We start from the raw sequence: 19,857 nt of genomic DNA, 5'->3' as shown, positions 1-19,857 counted from the left end.
TTGAAGTCCTCCAGGCTTAAAGTGGCCAAGGTTGGAGACCCCTGCCCTAGAAGGTAAATATCATTGAGGGGACCTCGAATCTTTTACTGTGACAACTTTATTGACAGTGTGCTTGTGTTGTTGTTGTTGTTGTTGTTGTTGTTGTTGTTGTTGTTGTTGTTGTTGTTGTGGGAAGTCGGGTTCTTTCTTTTTCCTGGACGGCTGGGCAGGAAGGGCCCTTCCTTTTTTTTAAACTCACCTTTCTCCCTCCTTTCCCAGCCAGACCGTTGGACTTGCCAAAGTTCACTACCACAATATCAAAACAGGGAAAACTCGGGGCTTGGACTTCCGCAGTTGCTGCTCAGAGGCTGGCTGGCTGGCTGGCTGGCTGGGGAGGGGGGGAGGGCGGAGAGGGAAGGTCGGGGTCTTCATGAACAGCTTCTAACGTTCACAGGTCGGCGAGGGCTCGCCCGGCGTTGGTTCCTCCTTCAAGCCTGCGACGGCTGGGCTTTGTCCCCTTTTGGGCTGGAGGACCTGTTCGAAAGCGAGCCTTGGGATACAGCGCAAGGGCTTGGCGGAGGGAGTTGTGTGCTTTTTATATGTGCGCGCCTGTACTGTGTGTGTATGTGGGGGGGGGGGAATATTTCAAACGGTCCCCCCCTCCCCAATCCTCACTAAGCATCCTTCCTCCCCCCCTCCCTCCCTGAAGGCTGCCTACAGAGCATCTGCAGCCTGAAAGTAAAAGCTTTTCATCCCCCCTTTCTCCATTCCCAGCGAGCTGCGCGATCGATAAGGGCAGCGCGGGAGGGGGCCGTGCCGCGGAGGCCGGAGAAGCCCCCTCTCTCAGCGGCCCCCAGCTAGCTCCAAAAGCGGAGAAACGCGGTGGGGGGGGAGGGAGGGAGGGAGGGAGGGAGATCAGTTTGGGACTGGTGTGTGTGTGTGTGTGTGTGTGTGTGTGTGAGTGAGGCGGACGGACGGACGGAGGGGCGATCCACACAAAGGCAGAACTGGAACAAGAACGTGGGGGGGGGAACGGGGAGCGCACTGGCGGCTGCTCGGTTGCTGTGTGGACCTCAGGCGCGCTCCCCGGCCTGGATGGATCGAGCAATAAAGCAGAAACGCCCGTGATAGATGGACCGGGAGATTAGGCGCGATGGAGTGCCGTGATGTATGGCTTGCTGATACAGTCCGGGGCGGAGGGGCCGGCAGGCAAAGAACTGAGCGCCGTCCTCCCACCTCCGCCAACCTGTCCCAAGGCAGCCTTCCTACTTCTGGCTTTCTCTATTTTCCTTCCTTCCTTCCTTCCTTCCTTCCTTCCTTCCTTCCTTCCTTCCTTCCTTCCTTCCTTGCTTGCTTGCTTGCTTGCTTGCTTGCTTGCTTGCAAATCTCTTTCCCTCTCCTTTCTCCAGGGACCAATCGATCATCTTTCCATCCTTCCTTCCTTCCTTCCTTCCTTCCTTCCTTCCTTCCTTCCTTCCTTCCTTCCTTCCTTCCTTCCTTCCTTCCAAATCTCTTTCCCTCTTCTTTCTCCAGGGACCAATCGATCATCTTTCCATTCATTCTTTCTTCCTTCCTTCCTTCCTTCCTTCCTTCTTTCTTCCTTCCTTCCTTCCTTCCTTCCTTCCTTCCTTCCTTCCTTCCTCCTCCTTCCTTCCTTGCAAATCTCTTTCCCTCTTCTTTCTCCAGAGACCAATCAATCATCTTTCCATTCATCCTTCCTTCCTTCCTTCCTTCCTTCCTTCCTTCCTTCCTTCCTTCCTTCCAAATCTCTTTCCCTCTTCTTTCTCCAGGGACTAATCGATCATCTTTCCATTCATTCTTTCTTTCTTCCTTCCTTCCTTCCTTCCTTCCTTCCTTCCTTCCTTCCTTCCCTGCATGCAAATCTCTTTCCCTCTTCTTTCTCCAGGGACCAATCGATCATTTTTCCATTCATTCTTCCTTCCTTCCTTCCTTCCTTCCTTCCTTCCTTCCTTCCTTCCTTCCTTCCTTCCTTCCTTCCTTCCTTCCTTCCTTCCTTCTCTGCATGCAAATCTCTTTCCCTCTTCTTTCTCCAGACCAATCGATCATCTTTCCTTCCTTCCTCCCTCCCTCCCTCCCTTATTTCCTTCCTTCCTTCGTTCCTCCCTCCCTCTCTAACCCTCCCTCCCTCCCTCCCTTCCCTCTCCCCACTCACTTCCCACCAATAAATCTAAGCTCTTGCCCAACACTTCCAGTCCGCCAACTCCGGGTGGCTCAGCCTCCCGTTCCCAACCAGTAGCGGGCGACGTAGCCCAAGCCCGCCCCGGAGGGCCCCAGGTTGGGGACGGCTGGCGTCGAGTCTGCGCTTGGCTCAACCTTCCAGCAGCCAGAATTGATTTTTTTCTTCTCCAGCCGCCTTCCCCGAGCCCCCGCCGCCTCTGGTCTCTCCATCTCCGCCTCCTTCGCCCCCCGGGCGCTGCCTTCAACTTTCCCATTTTTCTCGCGCGAGGTGGAGGCAGAGAGCCCGGCCGCTGCTGGGGCACCGGAGCCAAAGAGGGAGCCCGGGCGGGCGAGGTTGGCAGGTGGGCGCTCGGTCCTCTCCAAGCGGAGGCGGCAGCGGAGGGTCCGAGGCGCGCGGGCGCGGGCCTGTGGCTTCGGGGGGCGCGCGTCCGTGGGCGCGGGCGCGCGTCCGTGAGGAGGACAGCCCGGTGCCGAGAGCCGTGACGTCAAGGCGAGAGGGAGGCAGAGCTGAGAGGCAGCGCGGCGATTCGCAGCCCCGGCGAACGTTGGAGGAGGCGGAGGCGAGCAGGAGGGCGAAGCGAGAGGCAGGAGGGGAGCAGCCGCCGCCGCCGCTCGTGTGTCCAGCTGTCGCCGCCGCCGCCGCTGCTCCCGCTGTCGCTGCTGTGGCTCTGGCCGCCGAGGCTGCGGGCGTCGGGCCCCGCGGATGGCGCTCCCTTGAGATGGCTGGCCAGCTGGCTTAAGGCGGCGGGGCAGGAGGAGGCGGAGATCCGGAGGGGGCGGGCGGGAGGGGTGGAGGAGGCGGGGGGGGCATCGGCTGGCAGGGGGAGACCGAGCGAGCCATGGAGCTGAACCTCGACGGACTGGGCAACCTCCACCAAGCCGGGGAGCTCTTGAGCCCCGCCGGGGCGCACGCCAGGCAGCCGCCGCCTCCCCCGCCGCCTCCCCCGCCGCCGCCGCCGTCCACCCACCGCAACTTGGTCTCCTCGCACGGCCGGCCGGCCATGGTCTCCAGCATGGCTTCCATCCTGGACGGGGCGGGCGACTACCGGGCCGAGCACAGCCTGGGGGGCCCGCTGCACCCGGCCATGAGCATGGCCTGCGAGTCCCCGTCGGGCATGAGCACTTACACCACGCTGACGCCGCTGCAGCACCTGCCGCCCATCTCCACCGTCTCGGAGAAGTTTCCCCACCCGCACCACCACCACCACCACCACCACCATCACCACCACCCGCCGCACCAGCGCCTGGCCGGCAACGTCAGCGGCAGCTTCGCCCTCATGCGCGAGGAGCGCAGTCTGGCCGCCTCCATGGGCAACCTCTACGGCCACTACCCCAAAGACATGCCGGCCATGGGGCAGCCCCTCTCCCCGCTGGCCAACGGGCTGGGCGGCCTCCACAACGGGCAGCAGTCCCTGGCTCCCTACGGGCCCGGCGGCCACCTGGCCGGAGACAAGCTGCTCTCCCCCAACGGCTTCGAGCCGCACCTGCTCTCCCGCAGCGAGGAGCACCTGGCCCGGGGGCTGGGCGCGCCGGGCGCCGGCATGATGCCCGCCCTCAACGGCCTCCACCCGCACGCCCACCCGCACGCCCAGGCCAACGGCTCGCTGCTGGCCGAGCGGGAGCGGCAGGGCTCGGCTTCGGGCTCGGGGGGCGGCGGGGGCGGCGGCGGGGCCGGCCAGGTGGAGGAGATCAACACCAAGGAGGTGGCGCAGCGCATCACGGCCGAGCTGAAGCGCTACAGCATCCCGCAGGCCATCTTCGCCCAGCGGATCTTGTGCCGCTCGCAGGGCACCCTCTCCGACCTGCTGCGGAACCCCAAGCCCTGGAGTAAACTCAAGTCCGGCCGGGAGACCTTCCGCAGGATGTGGAAATGGCTGCAGGAGCCCGAGTTCCAGCGCATGTCTGCCCTCAGGCTGGCCGGTAAGGGGGCCGGTAAGGCGGCGGGGAACGGAGGCGCGCGAGGTCGGGCTCAGCCGGTTTGGCAGGCGGGGACGCAGGAAGCGAGGAGCGGGGCAAGGCGGCAGCTGCGAGGGGGGGAAGGAGCGGAGGAAGGGAAGGCGGCGGGGGCGCGTTGCTTTGCGGGTCAGGAACCGGGGAGGCGAGGTAGCCCAGGTGCCCAGGACATTTCAGCCTGCGAAGCCTTTGTTTTCGCGCTTCAGCCTCTCCAAGGCGTATGTTTCTGTGTGTGTGTGTGTGTGTGTGTGTGTACAGTATACCGATCCACGGGGCTCACGCCGCGCATCGAGATCGATTTTTATTTTTTGCCGGAGCTCCATCAAAATCTTCCTTTCCACCGCACGTCCCTTCGTTCTTTTCCTCTTTCCGTCCGGGGGTCTCCCGAGGCGCTCGGCGTTCTTCGCCGCGGAGAAGCATCTAAACTCGCAAGTGTCAGGCGCTGCCCAGCTGAGCCAAATTGGTTCGTCCGCGGACTGGTCAGCAGATATGCGTGTCCATTCCACTCGCCCACCCACCCACCCACCCCCAAAAAATCTCCCGCTATTTTAAAACGCGAGCGGTTTAAAGATTAGCTTGCCCTGCGTATTTGGAACCCGTTCCGTTCTGCCTTGGGATGGCGGGAGTTGAAAACCAACCCGCCTAGAATGAGCCAGGTTAGGGAAAAAACGGCTGTACATTATTGGGCATAAATATACGCATAATGTGCCCTACGGGTGTAGGCACACACGCGCCTAACAATACGTGGAGGCGTCCCTACTAAAACCCCCTGCCAGGCGAAGAGCTCGTCTTTGAACGGAAGGTTCTGCCTGTGTTTTCCATCCACGCCTCCTTCCATCCATTCGAGATTCTTTTTTTTTTCCCTCTCTAGCTTGAGTTCCACAAAATACCCTCCGAGGGAGGCTGGAACGTGGCTGGATCGCCCGACGGTTCCAGGTCTTGTGGGAACCCGGCCATTGTCTTAGACTTAGCAGGTTGTGCGAACTAGGAAGCCACTTCGAGCCGGTTTCTTTGTTCGGACACCGCGCGCTCTTGCCGCGGCAGCTGCAGTTTGTTGTGTTTGGGTGAAACCGGCTTTTAAGATTTAGCGCGGGGTCTACCAACCGTGTGTGTGCGTGCGTGCGTGCGTGTGTGAGGTGTGTATGTGTGTGTTTTGTGCATGGTGCGTGTGCGCGCGCGCTTGCAATTACCCAAATAGGTTGCTCTAGAAAGACTTCCTTGGGGTGTGTGTGTGTGTGTGTGTGTATCAGTCCTTACAGGTTCGTGGCGCGGCTCTTTCACACAACAGCTTCGCTCGCCAAGTAAGGGGCAGGATCTTGGCTGATGTCGGCTACTTTTTAAAACTTATTTCAGGTGCTGCTGGGTTTAGCGTTCGTTTCCGTCATGTACAACCGATTCCCACGCCCAGTTATTTGGGAAAGGAAAGGAAAGAAAAGAAAAGAAAAGAAAAGAAAAGGAGAAGGAAGGAAGGAAGGAAGGAAGGAAGGAAGGAAGGAAGGAAGGAAGGAAGGAAGGAAGGAAAAGGAGGAAGGAAAAAGGAAGGAAGGAAGGAAGGAAATAAGGGAGGGAGGGAGGGAGGAAGGAAAGAAAAAGGAAGGAAGGAAGGAAGGAAGAAAGGAAGAAAGAAAGAAAGAGAAAGAAGGAAGGAAGGAAGGAAAAAGAAAGGAAGGAAGGAAATAAGGGTGGGAGGGAGGAAGGAAAGAAAAATGAAGGGAGGAAGGAAGGAATGAAATAAAGGAGGGAGGGAGGGAGGGAGGGAGGGAGGGAGGGAGAAAGAAAGAAAGAAAGAAAGAAAGAAAGAAAGAAAGAAAGAAAGAAAGAAAGAAAGAAAGAAAAAGAAGGAAGGATAAAGGAAGGAAGGAAGGAAGGAAATAAGGGAGGGAGGGAGGGAGGAAAGAAAGAAAAAGGAAGGAAGGAAGGAGGGAGGGAGGAAGGAAGGAAGGAAGAAAAGAAAAAGGAAGGAAGGAAGGAAGGAAGGAAGGAAGGAAGGAAGGAAGGAAGGAAGGAAGGAAGGAAGGCCAGAGTTAATTTCTAGTAATTTTTTAAAAAAAATATATCTCTGGATGAAAGAGAGGATGGGCATCCCTTCATTTATAGTAATAATATTTTGTGTGTGATGCTTTGGTTATTAATTGGGACCTTTACGCATTTTTAAGAGAGGGACAGAGACAGAGAGAGACAGAGAGGGAGGCAGGGAGAGAGAGAGAGGTGGTTTGTTGGGGGCAAGAGGCTGACTCTGTAAACCGCGTAGAGAGGGCTGCAAAAGCACTACGAAGCGGTATAGAAGTCGAAGTGCTATTGCTATTAGTAGCTTTATTTTTTTAAAAAAACCCACATTCCACTATTATTAGGTGTGAAAGGTGCGTGTGGGAGAGAGAAGGAATGAAAGGGAATACCTGGATTGGGGTGGGGGGGTGGGGGAGGGGTCCTCGGGGCTCTCTGCACTTGGTTCTTTTCTTGCGGACCTTTCATTTCCGTAAACAAGGTGACACATCCAGTGCTAAGACAACTGATGATCTTCTCCGGGCATCTCCGGGTCTGAAATTTCTCGCCTTTTCTCTGCCTTGGCCCAGACTCCAATCTTGCCTTCGGCCAATCTTGCTCTCTCTACTTTAGGCAGGAATTGGAAAAAATAAATAAATAGGAGATCCTTTAAAGCAGGGGTCTCCAACCTTGGCAACTTTAAGCCTGGCGGACTTCAATTCCCAGAATTCCCTGGCTGGGGAATTCTGGGAGTTGAAGTCCGCCAGGCTTAAAATTGCCAAGGTTGGAGACCCCTGCTTTAAGGGATCCTGAATCGCAAACCCAATTGACTACTTTTGCTCCCTCCTCTCTAACAATGATCAGGTCGTTGGAAAGTGGCTGGATAGGCCTATTGTTTGTTCACACCTAAGGTATACTGCCCCTGAACATGGGGGGGTGGGGGGGTTCCACTGCCTTATCATACCTCATCCTGATGGGCAGACTGTTCTGCTCTCCCACCTACCCCGGGCTTTCTAAAGCCATAGGGCCACTTTGGCTCCCGGGTAGAGGAGCAGGGTCGCCTTGATTAGGTCTGGTCGGGAGAGCGAGTAACTAGCCCTCCTTTTGTCCCCTCTTTGAATCTGTTGCCAGATCGATTCCGAGGATGAGACGGAATTCTTGGGGAATGGGAGCAGGAAATACGCTTCCCCACCCCCCACCCCCCCACCCTCCCGTTGTCATTTGGGAGCCTAGAGTTCAAAAGTGGGGGCTCTCTGGGGATCCAGTCCCTTCCTCTTTCTTGACAGAACCTCCCCTCCTTCCTCCAATGCAGGGATCCCCCCACCTTGTTTTAGTTGCTGTTTTGGGGAGGAAGGGGGATTTTGGGCAGGGGGAGGATGGCTTATCTCTTTCTTTCCTACAATCCTTGATTCCTTCCTTCCTTCCTTCCTTCCTCCCATCTTTTCTATTATTTCTTTTTCCTGTAACCAACCTTCTTTTCTTTTCTTTTTTCTGTTTTTTTCCTTCCTTCCTTCCTTCCTTCCTTCTTCTCCTTCTTCTCTTTTCCTCTCTTTTTTAATCTGTATTTCCATTCTCTTCACACTTTCGTAACCTTTCCCCCATCTTTTCTATTATTTCTTTTCCCCGTAACCAACCCTCTTTTCTTTTTTTTCCTGTTTTTTTCCTTCCTTCCTTCCTTCCTTCCTTCCTTCCTTCCTCCACCCCCCTCCTTCCTTTGTTGCCCCCCCTGCAAAAAAACGGGACAAACCTGACCAATTTTGCTACCCACAAACACACCAGGGCTAACCACACACACAGCCCTAGAGGTCCAAAGGCCACCTCTGACCTCTTCTTTCCCTGCCTCCCTCCCCACCCCATCCCCCATCATTCTCCCTTTCCTCTCCCTCCAGGTAGATAAGCTTCATCCTTCATGCTCCTTCCTGCAGGTCCCTGCAAGTTGTGGGCTAATGAGCATTGACCACACCTGTGGTGGCCACCATCTTGACTTGTTTGACCACAGCATGCAGACACTCCAGATTTTATAAATGGCAACGCAAATCAATTCATTCTCCCTCCCTCCCTCCCCCCCCCTCCCCCCCCCCATATGCAAGTTTTGGTGTATTCGGGTCTTTTCCCTTGTAAGATTGATAGTATCCTGGCGACATTTCGACGAGGTCCCACTCGTCATCTTCAGGCTGGTGTCTTCGGCTTCGTGCTTGTGCGAGAAACCTCGTCGAAATGTCGCCAAGATACTATCAATCTTACACGGAAAAGACCCGAATACACCCAAAACTTGTATACCTCTATCCGTCAGTTTTTTCATGCCTTGGCCTTCAACATTCCCAGCTATCACTGTCACATTTTCTTGTGGAAGTGAGTTCCGTGGTTTATTTTTTACTTTTGTCCTTATTCTCTTCCTCCTCCTCCTCCTCCCCTCCCTCCCTCCCTTCCTTTCTTCCTTCCTCCCCATTCCTTCCTCCCTTCCTTCTTTTGTACACTCAAGGTAGCACATATAATCATTACCTTCTTCTACTGTAAGGAAAAACACATTTTCTCCCCACTGCTCATAAATGCCCTGTTTTAAACACAAGCACTCCAAAATATACACCTGAGAGTACTGTAACTGCGACACAACATCATCACACTATTGTTATTACACACCCAACACACTGTAAGAAAGGCTTTCCTCGCACATGAGTTGTGTGGCTAATCAGGCACCCAACCCAGTGTCTGCATTCTTATAACTTCTTAAGTTATAAGAATGGATTTGGATTTGGGGGCAGGTGAAAGCAGCTTTTCCATTTGGGCAAACCCAGCCTCTTGGGCTAACACATGGATCCATGTAATGTGTGAATCTGGGAAACGAGTAAATCCCGGGTTAAGCAAGCTGATGTCGGAAGGCAGACTAACGGGGGTCATCTATGGTGCTAAAGAAGTATGAACAATTGTCAAAGAATTTCTGCAGGAAAACTACCAGGCTCACAGCGACAAGGGCTTGATCCAAAATGCCAGTCAGGAATTCTTTCTCCAGGAAAGAAATTTCCTCTAGGATAAATGAAGAAGTTGAGGGGGCGGTCTTTACCTGTGGCCCATTTCTCAGGCCACTTTCCCCAACCTGGTGTCCAGAAGGGTTGGAGTCAGAGTACAACTGCCATCCCTCCCCCCCCTCCAGCCTGCAAGGACTTGGCACCTTCTTATCTGGTTTGTGAACAGCATTTTCGTTCTTCCTCCTTTCCCCTCACTCAACCCCCCCCCCCAATCGATAACATGGCCGATTAACTCCATCCCCACCTTCTCCCTCCTGCCTTGCCTGCCTTTGTCTTCTCCTATCAAGGGCTCCATCCACCGTCTCTTTCCTTCTCTGGTGGCTTATATCAAGGTATAAGCATCGCTTTATCTTCGCTCTCTTAGAACGGAGCAAATGCAGACAAAGAGGCGTGCAAACTCTTTTTTTGTTTTTTTTAAAATCCGCCTCTACCTCATCCCCCCATCTTCCCTTTCATTTTGCTCTCCTACTTTCTTCCTGCAAATTCGGTTTGTAAGTTTTCTGAGAATCGGGAGGATTTTCCTTTCGTTTTTGAGGTGCAGCTAGCTTGGTGGTAGACGGTGGAGGAAAAATAAGAAGGGGGTAGGTGGGTAAAAGATGAGGACTTGAAATAATGTTTATTTATTGGAGGGTTATCACCCAGGCATTGTCGCCCGAAGAGGGGCATGTTCAAATGTTGTAAAAATAGAAACCGTTAAGACATCAAAAGCAGGGCGATTCCAAGGAAAGTCAATCCTGAAATCGGACTTTATTTAATTCCTTCCACCCAGGGAGCTTATCTATAGGATGACATCCATCTTGTGTAAGAAATGTATAAAGCCAAAGCTTGATAACTGAACGATCAGAAAATCATGGGTTATAATAACCAAATACACACAGAGAGGAAGAACAGTTTTTGGCTGCAGATGGTAAGGTGGATGTAAAAGAAAATACCACTGAGATATTTGCGATTTTCTAAAAGAAATGCGAGCGGGAGACAGACACACAGACAGAGAATTCAGATTTAAAAGTCAGCGAGAGGAGATCGTTTCCAACCCATTCAGAATCTCAGATTTTATGGGGGAAATGATTTGCATGCTTAAATTTGAGGGATTGGACCCATTCCCCGATGCTGGTCCAATCCTGCCCACTGTTAAGAAAAAGAGCAGAACAGTCCCGGCTTTAAATAAGTCGAGAACCCTCATTGGTTCAAAGCAGTCTTCCTTAAATAATATGGCTGCCCTGAATTCAGCGGGATTTACTTTGAAGCTTCCAGCCTGTAACCTTTTCAGTAGTTTCCTTCCTTTCATCCTCAAAAATATCATTTGGAGCGGATCAATTACCTTTCAATAGGGCTCTTGTCATGCTCAGGTGGTAAAAGAGAACTAAATAAAGCCAATAGTGACATCCGTTACTTATTCCCAGGTCTTGTGTACAATTTAGAAAGACAGATCAGTCAGGGTAATGAATATAAATGGAAAGCTGATATTACGCTGTGCCTAACATGAAGCATAGAACTGGCACATAATCTGTTAAGGGCCCTTCAAGATAAGCAATAATTCACTGGATAAAAAATAATGACTGGAAAAAGAACGCACAAGAATTCTCAGCACACTTAAACATTCTGCGTACAGATCTGAAGATTTGCATTATGGAATGAGTTATTGGATAAGCCACCCCGCATCTGGACACCCGCAGCTTTTCTTGTTATGGGAGAGCCTCTGAATTTTCCAAGGCTTCCCATAGTCCACAGGGAAATGGGGTTCTTGAAAATGGGAGGATATGAGTTAGGAATTTGGTCTCTCAGCTCCCCCCACCCCCAGCCAATCTGAGCCGCCCCCCCCCACATCCCAATCGCCAATTGGTGGCACTGAATTCCCCCTCCCTATTATCCAAGATTGACCCTCCATTGCTGAGGGAGCCACTATTATCCTCCCTTTACCCAGGCTTAGTAATTTTTTTATTTTTTATTTTAGTTTTTATGCTATTTATTACTGTGACTTTTAAAATTTTCATCAGTTTTATATTGGCTATTTTATCTGTGGCTGTTTGCTGCCAGAAATTTATAGAACAGTTAGGCTGTTCTATAAATTTAATAGATAGATAGATAGATAGATAGATAGATAGATAGATAGATAGATAGATAGGCAGGCAGGCAGGCAGGCAGGCAGGCAGGCAGGCAGGCAGGCAGGCAGGCAGGCAGGCAGGCAGGCAGGCAGGCAGACAATTGATAGATGATACATAGATACATAGATGATAGACAGACAGACAGTTAATAGATAGATAGATAGATAGATAGATAGATAGATAGATAGATAGGCAGGCAGGCAGGCAGGCAGGCAGGCAGGCAGACAATAGGTAGATGATACATAGATACATAGATGATAACAGACAGATGATAGATAGATAGATAGATAGATAGATAGACAGACAGACAGACAGACAGACAGACAGACAGACAGACAGACACTCTCTCATGAGAGAGAGGGGGGGAGGAAGAGGGAGAGGAAGAGATGTACACAGGGAGAGAGAGAGATGACACCCTTTTTCTCATTGATCCCACAACAACCTTGCGAGGTGGAACAGACTGAGCATGAGAAACTGGTTCAAAACTCCCCTAATGAATTTTTGTGGTTGAGAGGGGATCTCCCTGTTCTAGACTAACACCTTGACAAGTTCACTGCAGGGCCTGGCTTGGATCATACCCCACCATCTCAGGGCTCTGTCTTTAATGCAGGGGGAAAGCATGATGCTGGGGCCAAACTTCCTGTTCAAGCCCATAACTGTTGACCTTGGTGCACCAGGCCAATTGAAAGTTTGCGAAGCATGCAATAAGGTGCTTAAAATGCACAGGCCAAGAGATTTGTAATATTAATCTCTTGTTGGGTTCTATTGTTCTTCTGCAACAATAGAAAGATGGCTGGGGCTAAAGGGGCCCTCCCAGGTTTCTGTATCGTTGTTGCATTAATTTCTTACAGCTAGCAAAGGAGACCCATAGACTCCTGTGAATCTACCGCCTGTTTTTTTCCCCCCTTCTGCAATCTGTTGCCTGCCACATAAATTGGTTGCTATGTAGTCACACATACAGAGAAGCTGCGGTGATATCGTTCTCTAAGGCAGTGCTTCTTAACCTTAGCAGGTCAAAGATGGGTGGACTTCAACTCCCAGAATTCCTCAGCCAGTTCACTAACTGGGGAATTCTGGGAGTTGAAGTCCACCCATCTTCCGACCTGCTAAGGCTGAGAAACACTGTTCCATGGTGTATAGAGAGGTGTGCATGATGATGTACAAAGGCAGTGTGTTTCCTGCTTGTCAACTGGAATATTTTGCTTGTTAAATGTATAATAAGAATCATAGCAGTGGTGAAATCCAATTTTTTTTACTACTGGTTCTGTGGGCATGGCTTGGTGGGCGTGGCTTGGTGGGCGTGGTTTGGTGGGCGTGGCAGGGGAAGGATACTGCAAAATCCCCATTCCCACCCCACTCCAGGGGAAGGATACTGCAAAATCCCCATTCCCTCCCCACTCTGGGGCCAGCCAGAGGTGGTATTTGTCGGTTCTCTGAACTGCTCAAAATTTCCGCTACCGGTTCTCCAGAACCTGTCAGAACCTGCTGGATTTCACCCCTGAATTACAACCCATGGGACTCCCTTCCTAGGAGTCATTGAGCTGGGGGGGAGAGCGATTTTTGGTACTCTTGCAGAGATTCAACAGAGCAACTCTTCCAATGCAGAGCTAATTTATTGTGCTGTCCTTTTCTGCCATCAGACTGAATGATGCTCTTACATCCATGCATATAAGAGTGGGCTGAATAAAGGGTTTCTTATTCAGGTTGGATGGAATTTCAGATGATGAATCTGCAAAGAGATTCACAAGGCTCGCTCCCTCTTCTGTGGATGCCTGCTACCCGGTATCTGGGTTCACGCCACTGGTGAATTCTAAACCCAGTTTCACAAAATCTGATTGCTGTGTTTGATCAATTATGTGGTTCTTGTCCTGAGTTGGAGTGAGGGTTTGGTTCATGTAAATTGCTAGGATGATAGATACCCATGACAGCTAGATGTAACTGACCATCCATGCTATACCAAGGTATATAGCCTGTTGTATAAAGCACAGTGTTTGTTTCTATCAAGTGTTAGAAAGGCCGGCTGTGTTTTAAATAAGACTAGTTGAAAGACCAGCACAGTGTTTCTCAACCCAACTTTAAGACATCTGGATTTCAACTCCCAGAATTCCCCAGCCAGCCATGCTGGCTGGGGAATTCTGGGAGTTGAAGTCCACATGTTGCAAATTGTCAAGGTTGAGAAAAATTGGTTTAGCGGATGCATTTACACCATTACTCGGTCAGCAATTTGGACCATTGTGCCATCCACAAAATGTATTAATTCACTAACCAAATGATATCACATAGGAATCTCTCTGGTATCACTTTCTCTGATTTGAGAAAGGAGGAAAAAACCATCCATTTTGATTCCAGTGGATTCTCACCAGGACATCTGTCCAAACAAAGTGAAACCAATTTCTCCCTCCTGACAGGGGTAGTGACCACACTTCAAGGTGTAGTCAAAAAAGTCAAAATGGTGGTGAGAATACTGTGATCATTGCGGGGATTGTACCATTGTTGTCTCTGTCTTGACTTTTTTTTTTTTTTGGAGTACCCCATCAAGAGAAGTCTACAGCAGATTTTCAAAGCATACCTTTGACACCAAGGCATCCAAGAATGCATAGCAGTCCTTGAGTTTATATCAGTGTTTTTCCAAACTTTAAGATATATGGACTTCAACTCCCAGAATTCCCTGGTGAACTTGCTGACTGGGGAATTCTGGGAATTGAAGTCCATACATCTTAAAGTTGCCACGTTTGAAAAAATAGTGGTTTCCATACTTGCCATTCATTCACATAACAAATTTCCTAGAAATGGGAGGGGTAATGACACCCGAATAACCTACCTGATCATTTGCCCTCATTTTATATGATTCCTGTCTCATAAAAACCAAAGAATTCAAGAGAAAGTCATCTAGAGACCATCCTGTAACTGTCAGACTTAAGCTTCAGACAATATTTAAAGAAACCCACTCAAAAATAAATCCCAAGATTTACTGAAATATATCTGTAACAAATATGAACAGAAATTGTAGCTCAAAATCTGTCCCTTTTGGTGGATGGATGGATGGACTTTAAGCTTTTTTGTTTTGGTGGAACTACATTTATATTTGATAAATTATATTTTTACATTTATTCTTAGTTTGATCTTTATTACGTAGTACTATATTTACTAACAGGTGGAAATAAATCCGTAATTTATAGTAGATCATATCTTCTTGATCTATTGTGAATCTTGGGAGAGAAAGTATAAAAATGCTACAGATGAATAAACGTTAATTATATATTTATACTGCAAATACCACATAATTTATTTTGATAACTACACAGAGAAGCAAATATGTGTCTGTATATGTGCTTGTGTATTTAAAGGGAATGAACCGTATGTGAATCTCACAAATATTTCTAGAATATTAGAATAATTCCAATATCTCTTGGAATATTTTTAGAAGGATTGTCTTTTGTGAAGTGTGGTGGATTAGACAACTGGAGGACCGTGTTTTAATTTTACTTATTTTATTAAGAGTAGAGATTTGGTAGAATTCTCGTTTTTTTTTAAAAAAAAAAGGATAAAAGGGCTAGATCAGAATTGGTGTGTGGAAAATATGAAAAAAGGAACAGATGTCCAAGCAGAAAGTGATCGATAGGAAGACAAGAAGAACAGATTGGAGAAAAAGAGAAGAAGGAGGAAAGAAAAACCTTTCAGCACTTACACACATATACCAGCCAGGCTTTCCTGAAGTAATTTATGTAGAAGCAATCCACATCGATTCTAGCGGAATTTATTTAACTGCTGTGGTGAAGAGGTGGTGGGAGAGAGCAAGCAAGCGCTATGCCTTGCTGTTAACCACGTCCGGCTAATCGGGAGTTGGGAGTTCGTAGGCCGCAGTGTCAGTGAGCCAATCTGACGCGAGGCAATATATATAAAAAGCGGTTCTTTAGAAATGAGGTGAGGCTCGGCGGGAAAAGAAATGGCCATTGATTTAGCTGGGAGGCTCCGTGTGGGAGGGGGAGGGAGGGAGGGAAGAAAAGAAAGGAAGAAAGAAAGAAAGAAAGAAAGAAAGAAAGAAAGAAAGAAAGAAAGAAAGAAAGAAAGAAATCAGGGAGGAAAGGTAAAAGAAAAAGATGAAGGGAGGGAGAGGAGAGGAGAAAGATAGAAAGGGTGGGAGGGAGAAAAGAAGAAAAGAGAAGGAAACGGGGGAGGGAGGGAGGTAAAAGAAGGAGGGAAGAAAAGAAAGGAAGGAAGGAATCAGGGAGAAAAGGTAAAAGAAAAAGATGAAGGGAGGAAAAGGAGAGGAGAGGAGAAAGATAGAAAGAGTGGGTGGAAGAAAAGAAGAAAAGAGAAGGAAACAAGTGAGGGAGGGAGGGAAGAGAAGGAGGGAAGAAAAGAAAGGAAAGAAAGAAGGAAGGAAGGAATCAGGGAGAAAAGGTAAAAGAAAAAGATGAAGGGAGGGAAAGGAGAGGAGAAAGATAGAAAGGGTGGGAGGAAGAAAAGAAGAAAAGGGAAAGAAACGAGGGAGGGAGGGAAAAGAAAAGAAAAGAGGGTCAGCTACGGAAAAAGAAATAAGAGATAATAGAAAAGATGGGGAAAAGTTAGGGTGAAGAGAATGGATATACAGATGAAAAAGAAAGAGAGGAAAAGAAAAAAGGAAGGAAGGAAGGAAGGAAGGAAGGAAGGAAGGAAGGAAGGAAGGAAGGAAGGAAGGACCCACCATTCCTTCGCCCCCTGTTTTCCTCTCTTCCCTCCTTTAGAAACGCGCGTGGCTCTCCTGAGAGCCCACGAGGCACCACCAGCCGCGGGCGCCGAGCTGAGCCCGGACCGGCGGAGACTTGAGCGGCGGGGCGCGCTAGGCCGGCGGCGCATCTTCGGACCTGCCTCCCTTTTCTTCCAGGTGTCTCGCGCGGATTATTTATGGGGGGTGGGGGGGCGAAGGCAGCGTCTTCCCTCGGCCTCCGTGTCGGGAGCGATGCCGGTGGTGTTTAATTAGGGCGGGCGAGTGGCATCTTTTAGTTCCAGTCGATGCCCTATTGAAAAGCCGTTAATAGCATGCAAATTGTCCCCCAGCCTTTTACAAGGTTCTGGTAAATAAAGATTTAAACACTCGCCACAATTGGCTCTTTAAGTACCCCCGTTGTTCACTCTAATTGACCGTCCTGTTTTATTTCCGATGCTGCTAAATAAATAATAATTTAAAAGGTGGAGAGGAAAAGGGGGGAGGGAGGGAAGGGGACCCACGACAACCAGGAGGAAAGTGGAGCCGCTCGTGATCCAAAGAGACATTGAAGAACTCTCGAGGCGACAGAAAGGGATTTTGAACACTCTCGCGCCCACCCACGGACACCCGGAGTCCCCGAGTTTCTGCGTGGATTCAAGAAATCAGCCTGACCGCTTTTATTCTTGAGTAGTCGTGATCCTACGTATTGGGAGAATTAGATATACGGTTCACCCACGCCGAGGCATTAAAAAAAATTGGGGGGGGGGTTGGAATTGCGTAGGTTTAAAGGATTACGTCTACCCTGCTTTTTTTAAGTATCAGGCCTGGGAACAAGCAAATCCGAATACTGTTATTATTTCTGTATTTGGATATAAATAGAGTTTCGCCTTGCAGTCTCTGGTTCCTTTAGGGCATCGTTTTCTCGGCCAAGAATCACGATTTGAAGTGAACGATCGGAGTTCGGGGGTAAAAAAAACAAACACCAAATTTGATTTCATCCGCATCAATTAAAATCAAGTGGAGGAAAATTAAGCAAGTTTGCCAGTCCAGGTTTTATTCGTGGTGAAAACATTGCAACTCCGTGATACCATAATTTGGGGGGAGTTAGGGACAGGAGTCTCCCGCCCCCTTCCCCCCGAATTTTGCACTTTTGAAGGATGGGGTTTAACAGACGAAAAGGACCGCGATTCTTAGCTCGTTTTCCGGGAAGATCCTTTCCTTGTAACTCGATCAGATTTACCAGGAAGCAAAAACTGGTTGGTATCCTTTGCAAGCCAATTCGGACCTCCAGGCCTTACATTTTCACCCTCGCTTTTCAACTCCGCAAACCGGCAGCAGCTCCTCCTCTGATATCCGACGTTGCGTTTTCCCAGACAGTGACTTGGGCGCAAATAAAGGAAGCGGATTTCCAATTTCCAAGAGAAAAATCCGAGCCGCCTACACAGCTCCTCTCTACAGCAAGCCGTTTGGATGAAGAAGCCAAAGGAAAAGTGCCTACTTTTCTTAAAAACCGTATTTCCCACCCACCCCTCCCCGCCTGTCTCTTTTCACAAAATGTTTCTGAATTTGTCTGGCTCTTACCTACCTGGCGGTGTTATAGGTATCTAATTTTAACTGGGGACGGAAGGATTGGAAAATTGGACGACTTGAAGCGAAACGAAAGCAAATCGGGCAATCACTGATTATTAACAAAGCCATTTTTAAATATTATAAAACAGCGAATTAAGCTCGGGTTTCCTAGATGTGTGTGCCGACGTTTTTCGACTCTTAAAAGGGAATTTCTCCCTATAGCGTTTTAAGAAACCTGACATGTTTTGAAGTTATATTCAACAAAGAATAAATACGAAATAAAACGGAGGCAAAATTTACTGCCTTCCTTCCTTCCTTCGTCTGCCCTTCCTTGCGGTCTCTAAAGCAGGAGTCTCCAACCTTGGCAACTTTAAGCCTGGAGGACTACAATTTCCACAATCCCCCAGCCAGCACAGATTCTGGGAGTTGAAGTCCTCCAGGCTTAAAATTGCCAAGGTTGGAGACCCCTGATCTAAAGGAACTAAAGCAGACGCTTCAAGAAGGGGAAATGTCGGAGGCCTATAAACCTGGTTCCAATTCCTTCCCAGATGGAAGAGAAGTGGGCCGATACCAGGCATTTCTTAGTCACCTGAATCCTGCAAATGCAACTCCCTTCCGGCGACCAAATGCGAAGCCAGAGTCTTAGGGACGCTTGGTAGAGAATTCTTGTTTTGGAAATCCATTTGAAAAGGGTTCTGACTGGTGGGCCGCCTCTGTAAAAAGAGATATTTCTGAAAAGGATGAATCAACCCCCTCCTATTATTTCCCCTCTTTTCTTCTTCGTAGTACATTGGGGTAGTCAAATCAAATATATTTTATATTTTAATTTATATAAAATTAAATTTTGTTTTATCTCCCTCCTCCTCTCTCTCCCTTTCACTCCCAACCAGCCTGCCTGCCTTCCTTCCTTCCTTCCTTCCTTCCTTCCTTCCTTCCTTCCTTCCTTCCTTCCTTCCACCAGCTTTCCCAGCCTCCCCTCAGTTTGCAGCCCTCTTTCTCCATCCTCTCCCCACAACTACCTATTAGAGATTTGCCTCCAGAAGATAGCACTGACCTGGGGCCCCACTGCTTGGATGAACAAAAGACCTTAAAATGCAGAGCCCTCCTTCCTTCGTCCCACCCAGAAAAAAATTTCAAAGACCACCCCCGACCCCAGTCTGCTCCCAAATAAATGCATTTAGGACAAGGAGGAAAAGATGTCACTAGGCGGGAAGGTTGTCCCTTTCCGGAAGAAAAGCCAAGTTTAAAAACGCTGAAATGAAATTCTTTCTTTCTTTTTTTTTAAATTATACCTTCTCACCCACTGCCGCCACCAAAAACGCATAACCACACACGTTCAGTCAAACGCCATCACTGAGCCACAAACTAGCCCGTTGGGTGAACCCGGCTATCCACCCCATTTGTCCACCCAGAAAATTGGGTTAATTGAATAAGCCACGGTTAAATTAAGCATGACGTGCGAACACAGGCTTCTCCGTACATTTCTATGTACTAGGCACGCTTTATCGGGAATAGGCCTGTCTTGAATGCGACGGGGGTGAATTTTAAGCAGAGCGACCCGGGGTCGGACAGCTCCTCTAAGGAGGGGGGTGGGTTTCTTCTTCAAACCCCCCCAAGAAAAAAAAATGGGGCTTTCTGGGGCGAAATTGTCCGAGATTGTTGAAAATCTCGGCAGCCCCTTTTCTGCGCAGCAAGATTGCATAGATCTGGCGTTCACAATCTCCTCTAAGGATCTGTGGAACGGGGTGATCTTATATACTGTATATAGGCTAAAAACCAGGAGGGTTACATTCACACGGTCTGTTGATTCTGTGCGATCAGAAAGTTATTCATTTTTTCAGGCACCTCCGTCTTATTGCGTCGTAGTATGAGACACCGCTGCTTTATTTACCTGGAGTCCCCATTCTCTATTTGTGTTGTTGTGGTTTTTGTGGTGGTTTTAATTGTTACAAACCGCCCAGCGTCTCTAGCTTTGCGTTTGCATTTGAGGTGGAGGGCAGATATATCTCATAAATTGAATGAATAAATACTAACTTGTCCTATAGTGATCGTGGGAAAACCGTCTTACTTACTACAAGCCTACACAGGCCTGACTGCTCAGGAGTGAAGCCCACTGACTTTCATAGGACTTGCGGTGATCAGGGATATGCGAATGGAATTGCAGAGCGAAGGCCGCGAGAAAGCAACGCCGATTAATATAACGCCGAGTTGAAAATATATTTGAACGTTAGTAATCACGTTGAGTTCATTGCCTTGAAAATGCAGGATGTAAAATGCTACCAGTTGAGGTGACAGCCTACGGTTGCTACTACTACCATACTACGAACGGCTACTACTGTCACTAATAGAAACT

The 19,857-nt window shown here is 49.1% G+C and overlaps 1 protein-coding gene across 2 annotated transcripts in view; it reads left to right on the top strand.

The window, feature by feature from the left end:
• Positions 1-2,924: 2,924 nt before the first annotated feature.
• ONECUT3 (one cut homeobox 3) overlaps positions 2,925-19,857 on the top strand; it is an 88,006-nt gene continuing 71,073 nt past the window's right edge. The window contains exons 1-2 of one of the 2 annotated variants that reach the window (XM_070931790.1): positions 3,018-3,764; positions 3,807-4,098. In XM_070931790.1, the coding sequence (XP_070787891.1) occupies positions 3,018-3,764; positions 3,807-4,098 (1,039 nt within the window). Of the gene's footprint in view, positions 4,099-19,857 lie in introns of both variants that reach the window. The other variant, XM_070931791.1, reaches the window with a different exon arrangement.

Source organism: Pituophis catenifer, unplaced genomic scaffold (genome assembly GCF_029215685.1).
Source record: "Pituophis catenifer annectens isolate HBS135680 unplaced genomic scaffold, rPitCat1.0.hap2 SCAF_1, whole genome shotgun sequence".
NCBI lineage: Eukaryota > Metazoa > Chordata > Lepidosauria > Squamata > Colubridae > Pituophis > Pituophis catenifer.
Note: the sequence above shows the minus strand (reverse complement) of the source record. Positions and strands in the feature narration are given on the sequence as shown.